The sequence below is a fragment of the Podarcis filfolensis genome, assembly GCF_964270895.1.
Source record: "Podarcis filfolensis genome assembly, chromosome: 13".
Taxonomy (NCBI): domain Eukaryota; kingdom Metazoa; phylum Chordata; class Lepidosauria; order Squamata; family Lacertidae; genus Podarcis; species Podarcis filfolensis.
Window position 1 is genome coordinate 8726808 of NC_139615.1, and position 22465 is coordinate 8749272.

The 22465-nt window shown below is 41.6% G+C and overlaps 1 protein-coding gene and 1 gene segment (V, D, J or C); one reads left to right on the forward strand and one right to left on the reverse strand.

Annotated features, from left to right (window-relative positions):
• Positions 1-3600: 3600 nt before the first annotated feature.
• LOC310747188 (Ig heavy chain V region 914-like) lies at positions 3601-5415 on the reverse strand. The segment is given in 3 exons: positions 5311-5415; positions 4903-5204; positions 3601-3639 (listed from the first exon to the last, which is right to left on the reverse strand).
• Positions 5416-12521: 7106 nt separating this feature from the next.
• On the forward strand, positions 12522-18843 carry LOC310748508 (vomeronasal type-2 receptor 26-like; the record flags this gene model as incomplete). Its single annotated transcript, XM_083584338.1, has 6 exons — positions 12522-12700; positions 13180-13591; positions 13793-14656; positions 15364-15504; positions 17127-17253; positions 17942-18843. The coding sequence occupies 6 exons, from the start codon at positions 12522-12524 to the stop codon at positions 18841-18843; spliced, it is 2625 nt and encodes an 874-aa protein (XP_083440464.1).
• Between the last annotated feature and the right edge of the window lie 3622 nt (positions 18844-22465).

A 22465-nucleotide genomic window follows, 5' to 3' on the forward strand; every position in this document is an offset into this window, starting at 1 on the left:
CTGGAACACTTAGGGATCCACAGAGTCTGCACAGTTGCATAACAGACCTCAGCAATTCAGCATTTTGGCCAATCTACTTCATTTACATATAAACACACACGGAAATCTTCAAGGGCAGCCCCATACAGAATGCATTGCAGCTATCCAATATAGAAGTACCATAGTCAATTAATTTCTCTGTAAAATGGGGCAGTAGTTGGCCAACCAGCCATAACTGAAAATAAGCACTCACTGCTAGCCACCATGGCCACCTAGACCTCAAATGTCAAAGTTGGATCCAGGAGTACGCCCAAGTAAAGAACCTGCTCCTTCTAGGGGAGTGCAACTCCATTCACAACAGGCCATCTTCCCTCCTCCATAACCAGAGAACTTGGAACACATAACACCTCCACACCTCTCTCTCTCTCTGAATTCAGTTATATGAATGGCCAAAATCAATAAAAATGCCACATTAATTTTGAGGGAGGGAGAGATATGGCTGCAGCCATGCTATTTTGTAGGAGAAGACCTGAGTGGGGGGAATCCTGTAGCACTGTGGAGCAAAATGGCTCTGGATCAATAAATGATTATTCTAGCATCACTGCTGCTTCTTTCCTGAGATAGCAAAATCCAACATCCCAAAATATGAAAAACATTTAACGCCTCACTCAATAAATCCCCTCTCTACCTTTGTGGCTTGATAGTGGATCTGTGAAGGTCACACCCTCCAACATGCCCAGAAGGAAAACCAGGAGGTGCGTCTTTTTGGGCACGCTCCTTGGTGAGCCAAGTGAGATGTACAAGAGCATGGTGCCCAAAAATGCACATCTTTCAGGGCCATGGTCTCGTGGGAGCCAAAACAGGACATCCCAGGAGCCAATCAGAAGCTGGGATAGCTTCTGTAATTTTCAAGATGTCCCACTTTAAATGGGATAGTTGAGGGGTATGTAAAGTGAGATTCCCAGCTTCCTTCTAGTATACTAGTCTACTATTTTCTTGTTTCTTTGCCTGCCAGCAAATTAAGATTTTCCCCTGCCCCTGGTGCCCTACACACAATTTTTCCAACTCCAATCTCTCTTCATTGCTCTGAATAGGTGATGCCTATTTCTGTATGCAGTGATTTCTGCCCTCCTGGTTATCAGAAGAAAAAGAAAGAAGGGGAGAAGTTTTGCTGCTATGATTGTGCTCCCTGCCCAGAAGGGAAAATATCGGACCAAAAAGGTAGGTGATGCACTTCACCAATTATTCTAGCCAACAATTTGCCATTTGTGTGTGTGTTTTGAGCACTTTTGCAAATACTCAGGAAGAAAAGGTGACATAAAGATTAGCCACACTGGCCATTTTCCAAACTGCAGGATCTAATTCTGCCTATTCAAGCCAATTGAGGCTTTGTATTTCGGTTAAGCTGAGCTGGAACCTCCAGCCCCCAAAATTACAGAAATCATTCTTCCACTGAAGTCTGTTGGGTTAAGAGCATGTTCAACAGTGGGTTCACTTTTGCCCTGTTCTTATCATTTTTTGACAGTGTCAGGCAGAAATGTCAATAGGATGTTCTGGGCCCAGTGCACTGATGCTGGATTGGTCTCTTGGCCAACTCCCTGCAGCAAAAGTAGGATACAAATATAATAATAAGTTGACAGAGTGACCAACAAATCCCACATTGAACAGAGTTCTAAGAATGAGACTCAATTTACATAGAAATTGGCACAATGACGGATGACTTTTTTTTTCCAGACATGGATGAATGCTTTAAATGCCCAGATGAGCAGTATCCAAGCCAGAGTAGAGACAGATGCATCTCCAAAGTTATGACATATCTATCTTATGAAGAATATTTGGGGATCAGTTTTAGTTTGGTTTCTGTTTCTCTTTCATTCACCACAGCTTTTGTGCTACGAATTTTCATCAAGAACAGAGATACCCCTATAGTCAAAGCCAACAATCGGGACATCAGCTACATTCTCCTTGTCTCCCTCCTCCTCTGCTTCCTCTGTTCTTTGCTGTTTCTTGGAAGACCTACGAAGGTGACCTGCATTCTCCGTCAAACTACTTTTGGCATTGTCTTTTCTGTAGCTGTTTCTTGTTTGCTGGCCAAAACCGTCACGGTAGTTGTCGCCTTCATGGCCACAAAGCCAGGGTCAAGCATGAGGAAATTGGTGGGCAAAAAACTGACCAACTCCATTGTCTTTTCCTGTTCTCTTATTCAAGTAGGAATCTGTGTAGTGTGGCTGGCAACCTCTCCTCCATTCCCAGATTTGGACCTGCAATCCCAGGCGACAGAGATCATAGTTGAATGCAACGAAGGTTCTGTCCTCATGTTTTATCTTGTCCTGGGCTACATGGGCCTTCTAGCGATCATCAGCTTCAATGTGGCTTTCCTGGCCAGGAAGTTGCCGGACACTTTCAACGAGGCCAAATTTATCACCTTCAGCATGTTGCTGTTTTGCAGTGTTTGGTTGTCCTTTGTCCCTACCTACCTGAGCACCAAGGGGAAATATATGGTAGCAGTAGAGATCTTCTCTATCTTAGCCTCTAGTGCTGGGCTCTTGGGTTGTATCTTTGGACCTAAATGTTACATTATTCTGCTGAAGCCTAAGTTGAACATTAAGGAACAACAGATAAAGAAAAATTATTAAATTATGTCATAATATGATTTCATTATCATTATATTTTATTTTATTATATTATAATTACCATTACCATTACATTTCATTATATTATAATTACCATTACCGTTATATTTCATTATATTATAATGCTAATCTGATATTACTTTTGCATTTCTTGTGAGGTGTTTGTGGCAATGGAAGCTGTGGACCTCCCATATCAGTTAGTTCAAGATATAATACCAGCTGATTCATTTCATTTTTGTCACATATCTGAACAGATTCAAGAAATAAAAGTATTATTTAACAATGAAGGCTAAGACTGTTCATTTTTAACTTTTGCAACCAAACTGAAAAACAAAAGAAGCAGGGAGACAAAATTATCAGGTTACATTTTAAAATACGCCAATAAGTGCAGTTTCAAAATTTACAATTAAGAAGTGCACATATTAGCCACATTGTTTTGGGTGGGATGCATGAGAGGAAGGGACAAATGGAAGAGGTGGGGGAAGGACACAGTCTCTGAACAGATGTTTAGCATTGGAACAGGAAGATCTTGGAACAGTTCACTGCAGGCTGGAGCTTGGCCAAAAAATGACAGCTGTGGATCACTGATATTTCCCTCCCTTTATGCATCTGTTCTGTACCACGCATTTCTGGTTTGTGGCTCTTTGATGCCATCTCTTGTGATGATTTGCCACCAAATGGAAGGGTTTTTGTCCGAGGTCTCTTGGGATATCTCTCACCGTGAATCTTGCACAGTAATAGACAGCCGTGTCTTCTGATTTCAGGCGGTTCATTTGCAGATAGAAGGTGTAGGTGTCCTTAGAGGCTGTGAATCGCCCTCGGAATGTAGGGGAATAATAATCAGTGTGACCATAGCGTACATAATGAACAAGCCATTCCAATCTTTCTCCAGGTTTTTGTCGTAACCAGCCCATCCAGTACTTGTCAGTATCAAATCCAGTGACTGCACAGGTCAACTTATGGGATTCTCCAGGTTTCTTCAATGCTGAAGATTCCGACTGGGTCAGAATTCTCTGTGTGAGGCCACCTGGAATGAGGGGAAAAGGAAGAAGAAATAGCTGTCATACAAAAGCCCATTATAAAACCCAGACTGAGTGAAGGAAGGAATAAAATGAAAGCCCAACAAACATGAGGAAGAGGCAGAGAGTGCAATAAGCATGGAAAAGAAAAACCGCATACTGGAACGATGGACTGGATTTCAAAAGGACCCTGTGTGCCTTGTCAGGAAGTCTATGAGAGGCTTTGAGGGCTTAAGTAGGAACTCATCGTTATCATGGCTTTGCATAAATCGGTGAGCATTGGAAGAGGGTGTATTAATAAGATCCAAATTTTCCACATACTTTTCTAATGCACGCCTAAAACAATTGTGACATAGATTTGATTACATGCACCTCAACAAATGTAAGAAACCCATATGATTCCTTGAATTAGATAGGTGTGTTTATATATAACATATGGAAAGTACAGCAGAAGGTAGAGTTCTTTAAAAGAAAACAACATGGTCTTTTCCAGGGAGTCTTCTCTTCTCTAAGTACCAAGGGAAAATACATGGTAGCTGTGGAGATTTTCTCCATCTTGACCGCCAGTACTGAGTTACTGGGTTGTATGTATCCCACCCCCCAAAAAAATGCTACATTATTGTGCTTGTGCCACATTTTGATACCAAAGAAGCAGCTAGTTAGGAAAGGGAATAAAGGAGCATTAGTGTATCCACCATGGTCAGCAAAGGGTGAAAGCAGGAGGAGGAAGGGACAAAAAGAAGTGGAGAGAGCAGGGAATAAAAGTGTGAGGGAGAAAGTAGAGGGGAGGGAACTGTGGAAAACGCAAGAAAGTTGAGGGAAGAGGAATTGCTTGGATGTGAGAGGGCGAGGAAGAGAAGACTGTAGAATAGAAGAATGCAAGAGAGAAGAGGAGAACTGTTCATTTATATGAGGGAGAGGTAAAGAAGAGGAAGAATTGGTCCCTTTATCAACCTCTGATTACTGCAGATGGCAAGGAAGGATTTTATGTACAATTGGGAGTATAGAAATGAGAGAACAGGGTACTAGTTGTGGAAATATGGTGGGCACAGAGGAATTGACTGCCTTGAATGTTTCAGAACTGTGGTTTTCAACTGGAACAGAAAAACTGGAGCAATTCACTGTAGGCAGAATGTAGGCCAAAGAATGAAGGCTGTGTTCTGTAACTTGCTTTTCTAGTTTGTGGCCCTTTGCTGCCCTCTCTGGCAATTTGTCACCAAATCAAAGGCAGTGAAGGGTTTTTGTCTGAGGTCTACTGGGATCTCACTCACTGTGTCTCTGGCACAGTAATAGACTGCCGTGTCTTCTGCTTTCAGGTTGTTCATTTGCAGATAGAGGTTGGAGCTGTCCGTTGAGGCTGTGAATCGCCCTTGGATTGTAGGGGAATAATGATTGGTTCCAGCCTGAAAGTACTCAATGAGCCATTCCAATCCTTTTCCAGGTTTTTGCCGGACCCACTGCATAACATAGTCATTAACATCAAATCCAGTAACAGCACAGGTGAGTTTATGGGATTCTCCAGGTTTCTTCAATACTGGGTCCGACTGCGTCAGAACTATCTGTGTGAGGGCACCTGGAATTGCAAGTGAGAAATAGATGAGATAGAAAAAGTAACAGCCCCCATGAAACCCACATTAAATGAAGGAAGGAATAAGATGTAGATGTAAAGTTCAACGCACATGAGGAAGAGGCAGCCAGTGCAATGAGCATTGGCAATAAAGATGGCATAGTGATGCAATGCTCTGGCTCTGAAAGGGACTTAATGTGCTGTTCCAGGAAGTCTGTGTGAGAAATGAGGCTTTGAAGGCTTAAGTAGGATGCCCAATGCCTTGTAGCTTTGCATAAATCAGTGAACATAAGAAGGGAGACTATTAATATGGAATCCAAACTCTACACATCCTGCCTTCTCATCAAGTGTGCACTTAAAACATCTATGCCATAGATTCTATGCATGCACATTACCAAATTATCAAACCCAAATTGCTACCTATATTAGATGATTCATGAAATCTTTGTATATGTTTTTAATAATAAAACAGCAGGGGATTTTAAAAGAAAAAAAGAAAACAATATATGTTTCAGACCAATCTGAATGGACTAAGGATTGATCCTGGCCCAACTGCACTGGCTGCCAATTAGTTTCTGGGACCAATTCAACGTGCTGGTGCTGATCTCTAAAGCCTCATGGCTCATGACCTCAATGAGTTACCGACCGTCTCTTCCATATGAACCGACCTTGATCCTGTGCCTGTCACCCAAGGCCATTCTCTTTGTCTCCTCTCCCTGTCAGGTTTTGGAGGGTGACAACATGAAATGGGCTTTTTCTGTGGTGGCTCCCCATCTGTGGAATAGCTCCATCATTGCAGGTCTTTAGGTGCCTGGTGAACACATTCCTCTTTACCCAGGCCTTCAGATATTAAATAATCTATGGCGTGTTAAAAGTCTGTGTGGTTATTTTGATCATTTTCTTATTATGCTTTGTAATATTATGCACTGCATCATGTTTTTTTTATTATGTTTTGTAAATTATTTTCTTAATGTTGCATACAGGCCTGTGATCTTTGGATAAAACACTGTATATAAATTAAATAAATTATTATTATTATTACTATTGCTATTATTATTATCATTATCTGTAGGATTTATGTTACTGCAAAGCTCCCCACATTTACTCTACTTAGTATCCAATCTTAATGAACACAAATTGATAAGAAGGCCCAAAAAGAATGCACACAAATATAGTCTGATGACAAAAACGCTTCACTGCCTCTGATTTGGTCACTAATTGCCAGAGGGGGTACCAAAGATGCACAAACCAGTAAAACCTGTTGCAGAATGGATGTACAGTGATACCTCAGGTTAAGTACTTAATTCGTTCTGGAGGTCCGTACTTAACCTGAAACTGTTCTTAACCTGAAGCACCACTTTAGCTAATGGGGCCTCCTGCTGCCACCGTGCCACCGAAGCATAATTTTCTTAACCTGAAGCACTATTTCTGGGTTAGTGGAGTCTGTAACCTGAAGCGTATGTAACCTGAAGTGTATCTAACCTGAGGTACCACTATATAAAGCTGAGAAATTATAAATGCCCAAGAGCTGCAATTCTTTAGCCTAGGTTCTGCCTGCAGTTCAGTAAGTTGTTCCACAGCTTTCTTGTTCCAATACAAAAGGTAAGTTCTGAGACAATCCTCTCCCCCCCCCCATTTCCCCCATCTTTGATTTTTTAAAAAAACTTCCTTCCAGAAAAGGCCCCTGTTCCTTTACGAATATTGAGGAAGGCAGAAGTTCCCCAGGTGCATCTTTTCATATGAAATTTTGTGTTGTTGGAGACTGAATGCTTTCATCAGACTGTCTAGTGGGATCTCACTGTGACTTTCATACAGTAATAGAGAGCCGTATCTTCTGGACTCTATTGTCTTTTAAGCAATTTAGCAATTGCTGAAAAAACAATAGAGAAGTTGTCTATCTGATATATAAAGGTGAGGAGTTGCAAATGTCAGGAGCCACCACACTAAAGAACCAATTTAACATTGTGCAGAATGGACATCTTCATTGCTTGGTATCTGCAGATGTTAGTTACAGGTAGGTAGGTAGGTAGGTATCTGAAGAAGTGTGCATGCACACGAAAGCTCATACCAATAACTAACTTAGTTGGTGTCTAAGGTGCTACTGAAAGGATTTTAAAACAAAATCTATTTTTTTATTTTGTTTATTTTGTTTTGTTTCGATTGCAGGGGTTAGGTTATGTCCTGCCTCCCCTGAATCAATCAACATAGGCCTACAGATCTGCATAAGAGGGCCTTAACTAAACATCCACTATTGCAGCCTAATGTGTGCCTTCAGTCTACAACAGCACAAAATGTCATGAGAAAAACTGCACTAGAAAAACTGTCTTCCTAAACATTGGTAAAGGAAAATATATTTTGTCTTGGAAGGAAGCTGACCTGCTCTCTGGGAGAAAGGCACAGGTGGGGGAAATGAGGGAAGGGACTGTCTCAAAAATGTTATTTTGCATCAGAAAATATTAGTGTAACTCATTGCAGACTGGAATGTGGCCAATAAATTAAATCGTTGGACCATTGATCATTTCTGATTTGTTGCCCTTTGCTGCCCCCTCTGGTTATATGTCACAAACTGAAATGCAGTGAAGGGTTTTTGTCTGAGGTCTAGTGGGATCTCACTCACTGTGTCTCTCGCACAGTAATAGACTGCTGTGTCTTCTGCTTTCAGATTGTTCATTTGCAGATAGAAGTTTGAGCTGTCCGTTGAGGCTGTGAATCGCCCTTGGATTGTAGGGGAATAATATTGACTGCTCCAACCTTTATAGTAACGAACAAGCCATTCCAATCCTTTTCCAGGCTTTTGTCGGACCCAACCCATAGCGTAGCTGTTAACATCAAACCCAGCGGCAGCACAGGTGAGTTTGTGAGATTCTCCAGGTTTCTTCAGTACTGGATCCGACTGAGTCAGAACAATTTGTGTGCGGGTGCCTGGAATAGGAAGGGAGGAAAAATAGCTGAAATAGGAAAAGCAGCAGCCCTCTGTTATCACATGAAACTCACAATGAATAAATTAAGGAAAGAAAAAGACCTCAACATACATGGGAAAAAAGCAGCCAATGCAGCGAGCACTGGCAGTAAAGACAGCATAGTGGTGGGATAGTCTGGATCAGAAAGAGACGTAATGTGCTGTTGCAGGAAGTCTGGGTGGGGTGTGAGGCTTTGAAGGCTTAAGGGGGACACTCCTTTTTGCAGCTTTGCATAAATCAGTGATTATAAGAAGGGAGTATATTAATATGGAACCATATCTCTTGCCTTTTCATCAAGTGTGCTTTTAAAACATCTATGCCAGGGATTATATAGAATGCTTATCAACAAAGGTATCAAACTCAATAGGTAACACAGAGAATCTACAAAATGATTTTTAAAAATTGAACAGTAGATATAGCAAAATAAATAAATGCATATATGTATCAGTCTGGTTCAAATGGAATAAAAATTGAAACTAGGTCCCTCCTTCCAGTAATGTCCTTATCTTGCAATTTTCCCTAGAAAAGCCATTTGTGGGATCCTTATGCCAGCCTTAGATGCTCCAGGCTCAGTTCAGCCAGCTGGATTCCTGCTGCAGCTGGGCAGCTGAGATAGGATGGCACGTCTCCAGCTGAGTGGATTTGGGTGATGCTCTCCATTATGACCCCAATCATCCAAGTGTCCTCTGCTCCAGGACAGCCAACTAAATAGCACTTAAATACACCTCCAATTAATCCATGTCCAATGTTCTTACCAGTTGGGATAAATGCCTCAATTTAGAATGTTTGATGAAGGAGGAATGTCTTTTGCAAATTGCTGAAAAGATAATAAAGGTGTTTGTCTGACACACAATGGTGAGGAGTTGCAAAGGGCAGGCGCTGCCCCACTATGGGACCAATTTTGCATTGTGCAGAATGGACATCCTCATTGGTCGGTATCTGTAGGCGTTAGGTTATATCCTACCTCCCCTCAATCAATCTATCTAGGCCTACAAATCTTCATCAGAAGGCCTTAACAGAACATCCACAACTGCAGCCTAATGCGTGGGTTCAGTTTCCAACAGCACGAAAGATCATGAGAAAAACTGTACTAGAAAAACTGCCTTCCTAGACATTGTTAAAGGAAAATATATTTTGTCTTGGAAAGAAGCTGACAAGCTCTCTCAGGGAAAGGCACAGGTGGGGGAAATGAGCGGAGGGCACCGTCTCAGAGCTATTCTTTTGCATCAGACAATATTAAAGCCCCTCATTGCAGACTGGAGTATGGCCAATAAATGAAATTGGTGGACCATTGATCATTTCTGGCTAGTTGCCCTTTGCTGCCCCCTCTGGTTATTTGTCACAAAATGAGATACAGTGAAGGGTTTTTGTCTGAGGTCTAGTTGGATCTCACTCAGTGTGTCTCTCGCACAGTAATAAACAGCCGTGTCTTCTGCTTTCAGGTTGTTCATTTGCAGATAGAAGTTAGAGCTATCTGTTGAGGCTGTGAATCGACCTTGGATTATAGGGGAATATCTATAATCGCTCCCAACTTTATAGTAGTGAACAAGCCATTCCAATCCTTTTCCAGGTTTTTGTCAGAACCAGTCCATAGCGTAGCTGTTAACATTAAACCCAGTGGCAGGACAGGTGAGTTTGTTAGATTCTCCAGGTTTCTTTAGAATTGGATCCGACTGGGTCAGAACAATTTGTGTACGGATGCCTGGAATAGGAACACAGGAAAAAAGAACTGAAATAGGAAAAGCAACAGCCCACAGTTGTCACATGAATGACACAATGAATTAAGGAAGGAAAAAGACATCAACATACATGGGAAAGAAGCAGCCAGGGAAATGAGCACTGGCAGTAAAGACAGCATAATGGTGGGATAGTCTGGATCAGAAAGAGACTTAATGTGCCATTGCAGGAAGTCAGTGTGAGGCATGAGCCTTTGAAGGCTTAAGAAGGACACTCCTTTTTGCAGCTTTGCATAAATCAGTGAATATAAGAGGGGAGGAGCCAATATAATATGGAACCATATCTCTCGTCTTTTCGTCAAGTGTGCATTTAAAGCATCTATGCCACAGATTCCATTCAATGCTCACCAGAGGTTATATCTTCTGAGAATCCTCTGGAAAAACAATCTCTCAAAGGACCTGTTGATGGCATTTTACCATTGCACTGTGGAGAGCGTACTAACTTATGGTCTCTGTGTGTGGTTTTTCCCTGGCTGTTGGGGTTGACCTTTTTTAAAAAACACACACACACATATCTGCCTTATGAAACAATAGGAAATGAGTTGAGCTCCACCAGTTCAGAATCACTAGCTGTTGTTGTTTGGAAGGTGTTAGGGGACTGGAAAGGTTTAGGATCCCGCATCTCCATACCCCACAATGAAGGAGAAGGGGACTCTGACTTGGCATCAGCTTCTCTGAGCATGGAGAATCAATTTTCCCTTGGAGAGGGAGGTCTGATTATTCCTAGAACCCTTGGGACGCCTTCTAAAGGACATTGCCTGAACACAAAAATACAAAGGGGAGGACCCACAACCTTGCAGAGAGTTATTCTTGTGTTGAGGTGAGTACAAATTCTATTAATCTTTGTCTTCAGTTAAAATAGCTACTTAGGGGGCAATCCTGTGACAAAGGCTACTAGGGTTAGCAAGATAGGATGTGGTGGATCTTCAGAGATGTTAAGTCCTCAACTCCAGTTCAGATGAAGATATTCTGATTTAATTTGATCATCTCGTCTCAGCAGAAGCTGGCTGAGCTGCGACCAGTGTAAGTCCCCCAACAGTGACATGGCAAGGATGTGACTGGACACAGGGGACCTAAGTAACTCTGCTCAGCCCAGTCACGTAAACTGGCAAAAGGGGTAGAACTGTCTCGAAGTACCACAAATATTTCATTAGAGGAGATAGCACTCCCACTGTGACATATCTGATAGTCCAGGCACAGGCAGGCTGCCATCCTGTCTGCCAGGTAAAAAACTGGGGCAAGCAGACAGGGACTGGTGAAGGTGGGTAGGGACAAGCCAGGATGGTGATGTTGAGTAAAATGAGAGTACTGTAATATAAAAATTGAATTTTCAGAATGAAAAGTGACAAATGAAGATGGTAGACATAAGAAAAATATACAACAATTATTTAACAAATGATAAACCACATGCCAAAAATTTGGTGGGGGGAGATTAAGAAAGGAACAAAGAATCCCCCCACCCACACACAAAGAGGACCAAAAAAATCTAATCTATCAAAAGACCACCAGGATGAGTGGTCCTTTCAAGGTGAGTGAGTCAATCATTCTTTCACGGAGGAGAAAAATGCGGGAAAGCGGGATTGTCTGGCACCCTGGGAAATTAAATTTCCCAAACAGAGTAGACAACTAGATGGAGCACTTAGTATAAGAACTAGATGGAACACTCAGAATAAGACAGCTTTCTATGTTCCCTCAATTCTGTCCTGTAGGAAAATCTCAGGGTCCATCTTCTGTTGTATATTTTGTGTGTCTGTGTAAAATGCAGTTCTCAAAATGCTTCACAGGGTTATATAATTGAAACATTTCTGAGTGGAAAGACCATGTCAGTACTGTAGGTAGCAGACCAGATTACATATATGAAGGGGGGGAAAGAGTGACTCTCAAATGTACAATATTCACAAGCAAATAACACCCAAATCAGTCAAGATATTGAGAGAAACCATGGAAAGAGACACTTGACATTTCCTGTCATAGAAAGAGGTTCAAAATTGTATCAGTTCTAGGCCAAATATTCCATCCTTCTTTCTGTCTTCTCCTTTGGGTTGGGCTCAGCTGTCCTACTGGTGTTTTTTGTTGTTTTTTTTTTTTGCTGTGGTCACCTGAACCTTCACCCCAGTTACTGTTGCACTAAAAAAACAAGTTTTTTTGGGGGGAGAGCAAAAAACAAGTCATCCCTTAGAAACCAAACTCCTCGCCAGGGGTAATTACCTCCTCTGTAATTATCTGGCTCACTGCCATTCATTTTCCTTGGCAAATCTCCAACAACTTTCCAGAAGAGAGTAGGAAAAACAAACTAGACGTAGCTCAATAAATCCCACCAGTGTTGTCATTGAGAGGTGGGATTGAGGGCAAGAGGAAACCAGGATTCCATCAGTTTGAGTCCAGAGTCCTGTTATCACATGTACCATCTGTTTTGTTTTGTTTTGGAAGTGTATAGACATTAAGTGTAAAGGTGATATTCTTCTCTTCACCAGGCATATTGGCAGAGTCAGCTATATCCTGATGTGCATTGTTTGATTAAGGTAGTGTCAGGAATAAGGCTGCAGATAGGCACAGCAACATCTGCATCTAGAGAAAATTGCTCTCAGATGGTGGTGTTAGTGGTGTTTCTGCTTCTGCTGCCCCACATGGTGTGCAAAGTAGATACCCTGAAATGCCCAACAAACGACCCCCTTCCTGTTCCCCATGAATGGTATGAGCCTGGGGACCTCCTCATTGGCGCCATTTCTTCTCAGATCATCTTCTTTTTCCCTGAAGTGTCCTTCGAACAACATCCTTCTAATGATTTGGGCTTCGATCTTCCAAGGTAAGATACCTTCCATCCCATATCAGGTAAGACAGCTTAGAAATTGTAATTGTAATTGTAAATAGAATCCTCAGAAGACACCTATAAGCAATATGTCAACATCAGCACATCTCTATTCAGTTATTAACATTTCATAAATCTCGTCCTTCAGTCCCAAATGGGGCATTGTGGTGTTGGAGGACAAACTGTCATTCATTCTCCATGTCAATGTGATCCATCATTTTAATTTATTTTATCCCCTCCCCACCCACCCACATTTCTTCCATCTTCCCCATAACCAATCCTCTTTTTCTATAGTTCTCAAGCATTGTTGAGTTTGTTCTGCTAATTTCCCCCCCAAAATGGTGGCGGGAACTTGATGGTCTTGCATGGCTGAATTAGATTGCTTTACAGAAAGCCTGAACAGAAATGTATTGTGACAAAACAATTTCTCTTGCTTTAGAATTCTCCACTGAAAGAAAATGTAACTTTCATTGCAGTGTAGTGACAAAGTCTTACCAGCATGCCTTGGCCTTGGCATTTGCTGTAAATGAGGTCAACAAGAACCCAAAAATCTTGCCCAATGTCACACTTGGGTTCCACATCTGTGACAGCTACTATGATGCAAGGATGACCTACCGCACCACTCTGGACCAGCTCTTCAGTTCACATAGATTTATCCCCAACTACAAATGTGGCAATCAGAATAAACTCATAGCTGTCATTGGGGGAATGAGCTCTGATATTTCTTTCCACATGGCAGACATCTTAACTCTCTACAAGATTCCACAGGTAACATCTGTTCATGGAGAAGATATGCTCTCCTCTTGTCATCCTGTTACTGCCTTTGTGGTTCAGGAAGAGGCTGAAAACGACTTGCAGAAAAACAAAGCCTTATTGGATATTGAAAAAGCAAGGCCCAGCTTTTCCGAGAGTAGGACCCCTTCTTTTGCATGTAATTAAATCCCTGAGTTATAAAAGCTTCTATAAGCACCCAGGACAGCTCTGGCACCACTTTCATTTCTGTGCAAAGATTCTGGAAAGGTAAGTGAGGGGTTTTTGCCCACCACAAATTGCAACCCATTTCTAAACTATCTGTATATTTTCTTTCAGCTCACATTTGGCTCATTTGCCCCTGAGGAAAGTAGCACAAAGAATTCCCCTTCCTTTTACCGCATGGTCCCAAGCGAAACCCATCAGTATAGTGGGATTATCCAGTTGCTTCAACATTTTGGATGGACCTGGGTTGGGCTCCTAGCTGCTGCTGATGACAGTGGAGACCATTTCTTGCAGAACCTGGAGCCGCTGCTTTCTCAGCACGGGATATGTTCAGCTTTCACAGAAAGGCTCCAGAAACAAGGACGATTCATTTCCCTTGATATTCTGAGCGATATGGCATCAAACATTTATCATTCTTTCATGGATAGAAAAGCTAGAGCAATTATTATCTATGGTGAAAGCATGACCCTTCTGTGGCTGAGCACTTTAGTGCCAATAGCAGATCTGGAATATGGAGGAAATATATCTGTTGGGAAGGTCTGGATTACAACAGCCCAGATTGATTTTTCAGTAACAGGCTTTATAACACGTCGTAATTTTCAAATATTCCAGGGGGCTATTTCTTTTGCTATACATGCAAGTGGACATCTAGGATTCCAGGCTTATCTTCACAACATAAAACCTTATTGGACACGAGGAGATGGTTTTCTCCAAGGGTTTTGGGAACAAGCATTCGGATGTACATTTTCCAATCCCAGCATAACACTGGAGGTTGATAGACCATGTATTGGACAGGAGAGGCTGGAGAGTCTTCCTGGACCTGTTTTTGAAATGGACATGACAGGTCACAGTTACAGTGTCTACAATGCTGTCTATGCTGTGGCACATGCTTTGCATTCCATGAACTCATCTACATTGAAAGATCGAGTGATGGTGGGGAGGAAAAGGTCTGAATTTCAAGATCTCCAGCCTTGGCAGGTAATGTTGTCACCACAGAATGTCTTCATTGCTAGGAATTCATTCATACATAAAGAAAAAGCATCAAAATGTGTCCTCCTTGAATACCTGTAGAAATTATGCACACATTAATGATTGAGATAATCACGGGGATTCACATTTCTACCTATACGTGGAGCATGGGACAAGTGAGCTGCAAATTTCTAGTCTTTCACCACTGCAATAGTGTTACTTGCCTCACCCGCTCTGTCAGTGAGTAATTTGGGGGCTGATTTGCACATCTCTCCAACCATCAAGCCACCCAATAGTGTGGGAAGACCTGATCACCTGTTATGTCAGCCATCTGGGAATGCTTTGCTTCATCGGGTGAGAATGGATACATAGCCGTTTTTCACCTATGATGTACTAACTTGGAGAAAACTCTTATTTGAAGACCATTATCTGTATGTAGCTTCATGCCATGCAGATAGAATGTGAGTAGAGGGGAAAGAAAAATGAAAACAACATTTGGTGAACCTGCTAAGGCATCTTGGACATCAGAGGATGGCTTCATCAAAGCTTCTCCTGAAAGGACAGGAGACTAGAAGAGATGGGGACAAGATCTATGCAGGGTCTTGGTGGCGCACCCATACTAAGCTTCAAGGTCTCGTTATTTATTTGATGTGGGCAGACCTTTCCCAGCACATCAGTTATATTAAACTAATGTCTCCTTTTCCCCTGTCAATTAGCTCCACCAATTTCTTCAAGGCACTTCATTTAACAATGCTGCTGGGGAAGCAGTGACTTTTAATAATAAAGGGGAATTGCTTGCAGGATTTGATTTAACCAATATGGTCATATTTCCAAACATCTCCTTTCTTCGAGTAAAGGTGGGACAAGTGAATCCCAATGCCTTTGAGGGGAAAGAATTCACCATCAATGAATCATCAATTGTGTGGAGCAGAAATTTTAACCAGGTTGTGTATTCTTGGGCATATTGGTGTGTGTTTGTGCAGCAGAATGGATGATATTGGGGCTGTATGCTTCCTTTGGTGAAGCCTACAACGACTCTTACATTCCCATTATCACCTATCCCAATAACACATTTGTATACTAAACAGCTCCAGTGCTGGTTCACAAAAATGTTAACATACAGAATGCAAGCGATAATTCCACACATTAAATCACAACAGCAAAAACTCCATCTAAAATCTGTATGAACACATAAACAGTTTAAGGACAACATGAAACTGTCCAAAGGAAACATGGTGGGAAATGCTGAAGCACCAGAAGGGAGAGAACAATAAGGTATTCAAGAAGATGCTTACTGTTAATATTGTTTGGGCAAAGCAAAACTCTTTGGAGAGGAGAATCAATAAGTGGGGTGCCACCACCAAGTAGGCCCTCTCCTCTGCTTCATTTCATTTGCTGGGACAGGGTCATGGGAAAGGGCCTGCAAAGAATGATTATCTAAGCAACCTGGGGGGGGGGAGTAATTTAGGGCTTTAACAGTTAAACACTGAAAATAGATTGTGAACAGCTCTACCAAGATCAGTCTGTACAGTGGTACCTCGGGTTAAGTACTTAATTCATTCCGGGGGTCCGTTCTTAACCTGAAACTGTTCTTAACCTGAAACACCACTTTAGCTAATGGGGCCTCCTGCTGCCGCCGTGCCGCCAAAGCCCGATTTCTGTACTTATCCTGAAGCAAAGTTCTTAACCTGAAACACTATTTCTGGGTTAGCGGAGTCTGTAACCTGAAGCGTATGTAACCCGAGGTACCACTGTATCAATAAAATGTGAAACTGCCAATAGCATGATATCATTTTGCAAATTTATGGTGTGACCACACTAAGAATATTGTGTGCATTTATAATGCACGTAGTGATGGCTACCCATTTAAATAGTTTGAAGTGGGATTAGACAGATTCATGGAGGATATTACTTTCAATCTGCTAAACATGTTGGCTTTGTTCTACTAACAGTGTTAGAAGCAGTGTGTCTCTGGATTTATGCTGCTGTTAATCATAAGTGAGGAGAGTGCTGTTGCATTCAGGTCTTGCTTGTGGTCTTCCCATGGGCATCCAAGTGGCTACCATGCAAACACGATGCTGGTTTAGATGGGACTTTGACCTGACCTTGAAGGACTCTTATTAAGTGAAAAATATATCTGTTGCTCACAACTATTTTGTACAGAAGTGAAGCACTCATGAAGAATAAAATTTTGTTGGGCTGTGGGAGAGTCTGAAGAAAGTTGTTTATGGTCACCAACAAGCTGGTCAAAACAGTTCCTATTGGATAAAGTACCTGTGGAGCAGTTAATGTCATTTCATTAATTCTTAGGTTGCCTTCAACCAATGGCATTTGCCGCCATGATTAGGAAAGAACTAGCTAAATCATGCCATCAGCCATGTTTTGCATTATTCTGTGCTGACTGATCAATTGTTTCCTTGTATAGCAGTTATTGAACAAAAGCATTCTGAATTTATCTGATTGTCCTGTTTATTGATAGGTACCTCCCGTTTCTGTCTGCAGTGACTCCTGCCGCCCTGGCTATCAGAAGAAAAAGAAGGAGGGGGAGAAATTTTGCTGCTACGACTGTGCTCAGTGTGCAGAAGGGAAGATTTCACACCGAAAGGGTGGGTGATGTATTGCTGCAAATATGACCAGTGTAAATGGAGATTAAATTTCATGCAATATATCTTACAGGTAAAAGATTAATGGAATGTGACTACATATGCACATTGGGATTTTCATAGGTCAAGGTTAGTTTACACAGTCCAGAGTCATCAAGTGATGGGGAAAAAATGCTAAAAGCTATGGTAAATGCATGTGTGAACCACCCCTTTGCTGAAGAATTGGGAACTTGGTTGTACCAAGGATAATAAATGACTCAAAATTGTATTTTTCTGTATTTTCCTTTATACAGTATGAAGATGTGTTGTCTAAAAAAAGAAAAGCTCTCCAATCCCTTTAAAAGAGATGGATGAATCTTAAATTCAGTTTGCCACATCACATCAGTCTCAAATTACTATTTTTCCTAACATTTTATAAGAATTTGTGTGTGTATGTGTGTGTGTGTGTAGTATTTATGTTCGATATTTTAGTGGTATTTTCCTCTGTTAATTAACATAGATGCAGATGGAGAACAAGGATAAGCAGAAGAATAGTTAGATAATACTAAAATGCCTTTCTTCAAGACCAGCTCTCACACTGGGAACTAATGGTCAGAGACTGCCAGGTCAAAGATCCCTGGGACAAAAGAAAAACCTCAGTCAACAATAGAATAAGCATAGTTATGTGAGCAACATTTTTTTCTCCCATCAGACATGGATGACTGTTTCAGATGCCCAGAAAACGAGTATCCAAACAAAGATCAAGAAAGATGCCTCCCCAAGATTATAAATTTTCTCTCTTTTGAAGAACCTTTGGGGATCAGCTTTGCTATGGTTGCTGCTTTTTTAGCAGTGATCACAGCTTTAGTGCTTGTGATTTTTATTAGACACAAAGATACTCCCATAGTCAAAGCCAACAACCGGGATGTCACCTATACCCTGCTCATCTCTCTGTTGCTCTGCTTCCTCTGCTCGTTATTGTTTCTCGGACAACCAAGTAAGGCGACCTGCTTTCTCCGTCAATCTGCTTTTGGCACCATCTTCTCAGTCGCTGTTTCCTGTGTGTTGGCCAAAACTGTCACTGTGATTCTCGCTTTCATGGCTACAAAACCAGGTTCCAACATGAGGAAGTGGGTGGGTAGAAGACTGACCAACTCCATTGTCTTCTCCTGCTCTCTTATTCAAGCAGGTATCTGTGTAGTGTGGCTCGCTATCTCTCCCCCATTCCCAGACTTTGACATGGTATCATTAACCAAAATCATAGTAGCCAAATGCAATGAAGGTTCTGTCACCATGTTTTATCTTGTCCTGGGCTACATGGGACTGTTGTCTATCATTAGTTTCACGGTGGCTTTTCTAGTAAGGAAACTGCCAGACACTTTCAATGAAGCCAAGTTCATCACCTTCAGCATGTTGATGTTTTGCAGTGTTTGGTTGTCATTTGTCCCAACCTACCTGAGCACCAAGGGGAAATACATGGTGGCTGTGGAGATCTTCTCTATATTGGCCTCCAGTGCTGGGCTACTGGGCTGTATATTTTCCCCAAAATGCTACATTATTCTGCTGAGGCCTGACATGAACAGCAGGGAGCAGCTAATAAAGAGGAAAATATAGAGCACCAACTGCCCTTTTATATATATTCCCAATGTGGTATTAATGGAATGGATATCATGGGGCTTATTCAAGACTTCTGCTTGGGTTGTTACTATATATGCTAATAGATTTTGTTTTGTTCATACATCCTAAGCAACCTAAACCAATATGTGAAAAGTTTATATAACTGAGAAGTGAAGAATAAAATCTCTCGTTTATTCTTGTTCAGAAACCCATTTATTTTCTTTTTGTTCTGATGTTCTACTACAGAAAGTTCAAATTAGATAGCCGGTGCTTTTTTCCTGGTTTCTAATATTCCTGTTGCATTTGGGACTGCAGCTTTTTAAATAAATAAACAACCATGCCATGCTAAATTTCATTCATGCCAGTGTGATACAACATCAGATAACATTGGGAAGCATCATTTAAGTGCATGCAAGGTTCTGTTGCTTTATCATTCAATCAAGAACAAAAAGTGGTATTTCAGAATTCTTCCCCAAATTTCATCACATTATGTAATCCATTAATACAGTGGGAAAATTATAGCTCAAATCTGCCACAATCTTCTGAGCTAACAGAGTTGCAAACATGCAAATAGACATTTCATGGAAGCAACCAATATAGGAATGAGTACTAAACAACAACAAGATTCTCCTTGATTACCAGAATTGAATTTTGCACTGTATAAAAGACCACATAAGAAGTGGAACTTAGCAGGAAATGAATTGCTGGAGAAATATAATAATGTGGTGTCTGAATGTAGCCTAGGCTTACTCTGAGCGTTCCATTTTGAACAATAGACATGCCTCACTTGTGTCAACAAAATCAATACGATTTATCTTTCGTCTCCACACTTCTTCATATAGTATTTTGTGGTTGCAGCTGAACCAGTCCAGACAACTGGCAAAGGAAGGTTTTTGTCTGGCTTCAGATTCACTTCCTTTCACTGTGTCTCTTGTACAGTAATAAACAGCAGTGTCCTCTGATTTCAAACTATTCATTTGCAGATACAGCATGTTTGAAGGGTTGTCTCTGGAGATGGTGAAACGCCCTTTCACTGAGTCTGCATAATATTTTTGGTTACCATCAGGCCATATTATTGCAACCCATTCCAGTCCTTTTCCAGGAGCCTGTCGCACCCAGTTCATTTCATAACTGCTGAAGGTGAATCCAGAAGCTCGACAGGAGAGACGGAGGGACTCTCCAGGCCTTTTGACATCCCCTCCAGACTCTACCAGCTGGACTGCTGACTGGACACCTAGAAAGGGGGGGGGGGAACCATATTTAAAAGATCTGCTACATATGAAGCCCTACATTATACTAGTCATCTTTGTTCAAAGAAGGAATAAAATTACCTCCCAAAACTGCTGAAACAAAAACAAACTGAAGCCAAAGTGTCATGTTTGTCTCCCAATTTTGCTCTGAGAGGAACTGACTGGAAAGTGGTTCAGCAGTTCTACCTCTGGCTGTAGGCTGGGCAGAGAGTGTGCTGCTGCTTTAAACAGGAAGCTGCCTCTGCATTTACATGCAGCTCAGGATAAAAGAGCAACACAGGTCTTTGACGGAGCAGATCTGTTTAGCCTTATACCAAACATATGACTTACAGACAGTACTTTTCAGGGACAGTCCCAGATTTACTGTTTAAAAGCCATCCCTATTGTAAGAGAGTTGTTGCTGCCAAGCTAGTAGAGATAACGCTCCAGGCACACAGCCATTTCTGTCTTGTTGATTTATTACTAAAAGTTCAAAGCAGTTACAAGAGTTCAAACAAACGCGTCCATGCTTAACTCAGTCAGATGTCTCGACTGAAGATTTGTGATGTCTTTTTGCCCAGCATGCCCATCGGTGCAGGGCACTCCTCCTACTTCCTTTGTTCTGTTAGTAGCTAGTTCCGGGGACTGGTTGCCCACTCCCTATTTCTTCCTCTGAGTCAGATGACAGACTGCTAATGAGCTCTTTAGACTCTTGGTAATTACCTCTCACCCCCCTCGTCTCTCTAGCCGTCTCCCTTTCCCTGACACCTATTCCTTATTTGATCCCAGAATGTTCCACTTTTCCTTAGGACATCCCTATTTTCATCAGAGAAATGTTGGAAGGTGTGGACTTGGGACCAGGCCCATACAGAGGTTAAGTGAGTCCTGGGGTGGAAGTCTTGTTAGAATAAAATTATCAACTCAAACAAAAATGAATTGGTCCCTGGCACCCGCCATACCTGTTGTTTTTAAGGGAATCCCAATGCAGCATCTCAACATCTGCCTATCAGTTCAACATTTATCTATCTATCATCTATCTATCTATCTATCTATCTATCTATCTATCTATCATCTATCTATCTATCATCTATCTATCTATCTATCTATCAATCATCTATCTATCTATCATCTATCATCTATCTATCATCTATCTATCTATCATCTATCTATCTATCATCTATCTATATCTCTCTATCATCTATCTATCTATTTTTTTTAAAAAAAATATATACTGCCCTTCGTCATAATATCTCAGGATGGTTCACAAGATAGAAGCACAAATAAATGATCAAAACAGAAGCAAAAAACCAGTAATCCCCCCTCCCACAAAAACATCTAAAAGGCTGTATAATATCCATTAGTCAAGGACCTGGTTGAAGCCAATGTGAGCCATCCTGTAATTTTCAGATGAGGGGTGGAGTAGAAAAATAAAAATGAGAGTGATCTTGATTTATCCCAGCTATGCTCAATTCTGAGTGTTCAGGCATCATGTCAGAAAATGGTCTGTTTTATTTCCAACCAAATTAACATGACTATCCCCTTCTGTCCATTACACTGATGGTGTGCCAGGAACAATAAGTCCTACATTGCTTCATATACACACAAAGCAGGAAAGTGGGACTGCAAAGTTGGGAACAGGAACACTCTGGAGCAAAGTGGATTGAAACAGTCCACCTCTCTCTCCCTGAAACTGGCTAACATGCTGCTGCAACATCTATCTACCTGCCATGGCAATTTGCCTCACCTCACCTAGGAACAGATGCACTCTGTATGCCCACCTGCACTTTCCCCTTCAGGATCAAGGGGATAGAGGTGGCATTGCCTGCATCTCCTGCTGTGCTTTCCGGAAGATTCTGACTATTCAGTGTGGAGGAAAGAAGCCTGAATTAGGTGGAGGTTTGGTCTCAAAAGTCCAAATATCTTCTAATGTCCTGCTCCTCGTTTCCACCATCAGTTGTGTCCAAAGGAACAAATTGGAGCACTGCCATGAGCAAGAAGAGGCTGTTTTTGCCAGACTTCCTCTCACTGTGTAATCTTGCACAGTAATACATAGCTGTGTCCTCTGGTTTCAGATTGTTCATTTGCAGATACAGCATGGCTGATGGGTTGTCCCTGGAGATGGTGAAGCGTCCTGTCACAGAGTTGTCATAGTATATTTCTCCACTATCATGGCGTATCCATGCCACCCATTCCAGTCCCTTCCCAGCAGCCTGTCGCACCCAGCTCATCCAGTAGCTGCTGAAGTCGAAGCCAGAAGTTCGACAAGAGAGGTGGAGAGATTCTCCAGGTCTTTTGGTGTCGCCTCCTGATACCTCCAGTTGGTACTGTGATTGAATACCTGTAAAGCAAGAGATATTATAAAGTGCTAATCTTATGGATTCATGTCTAAT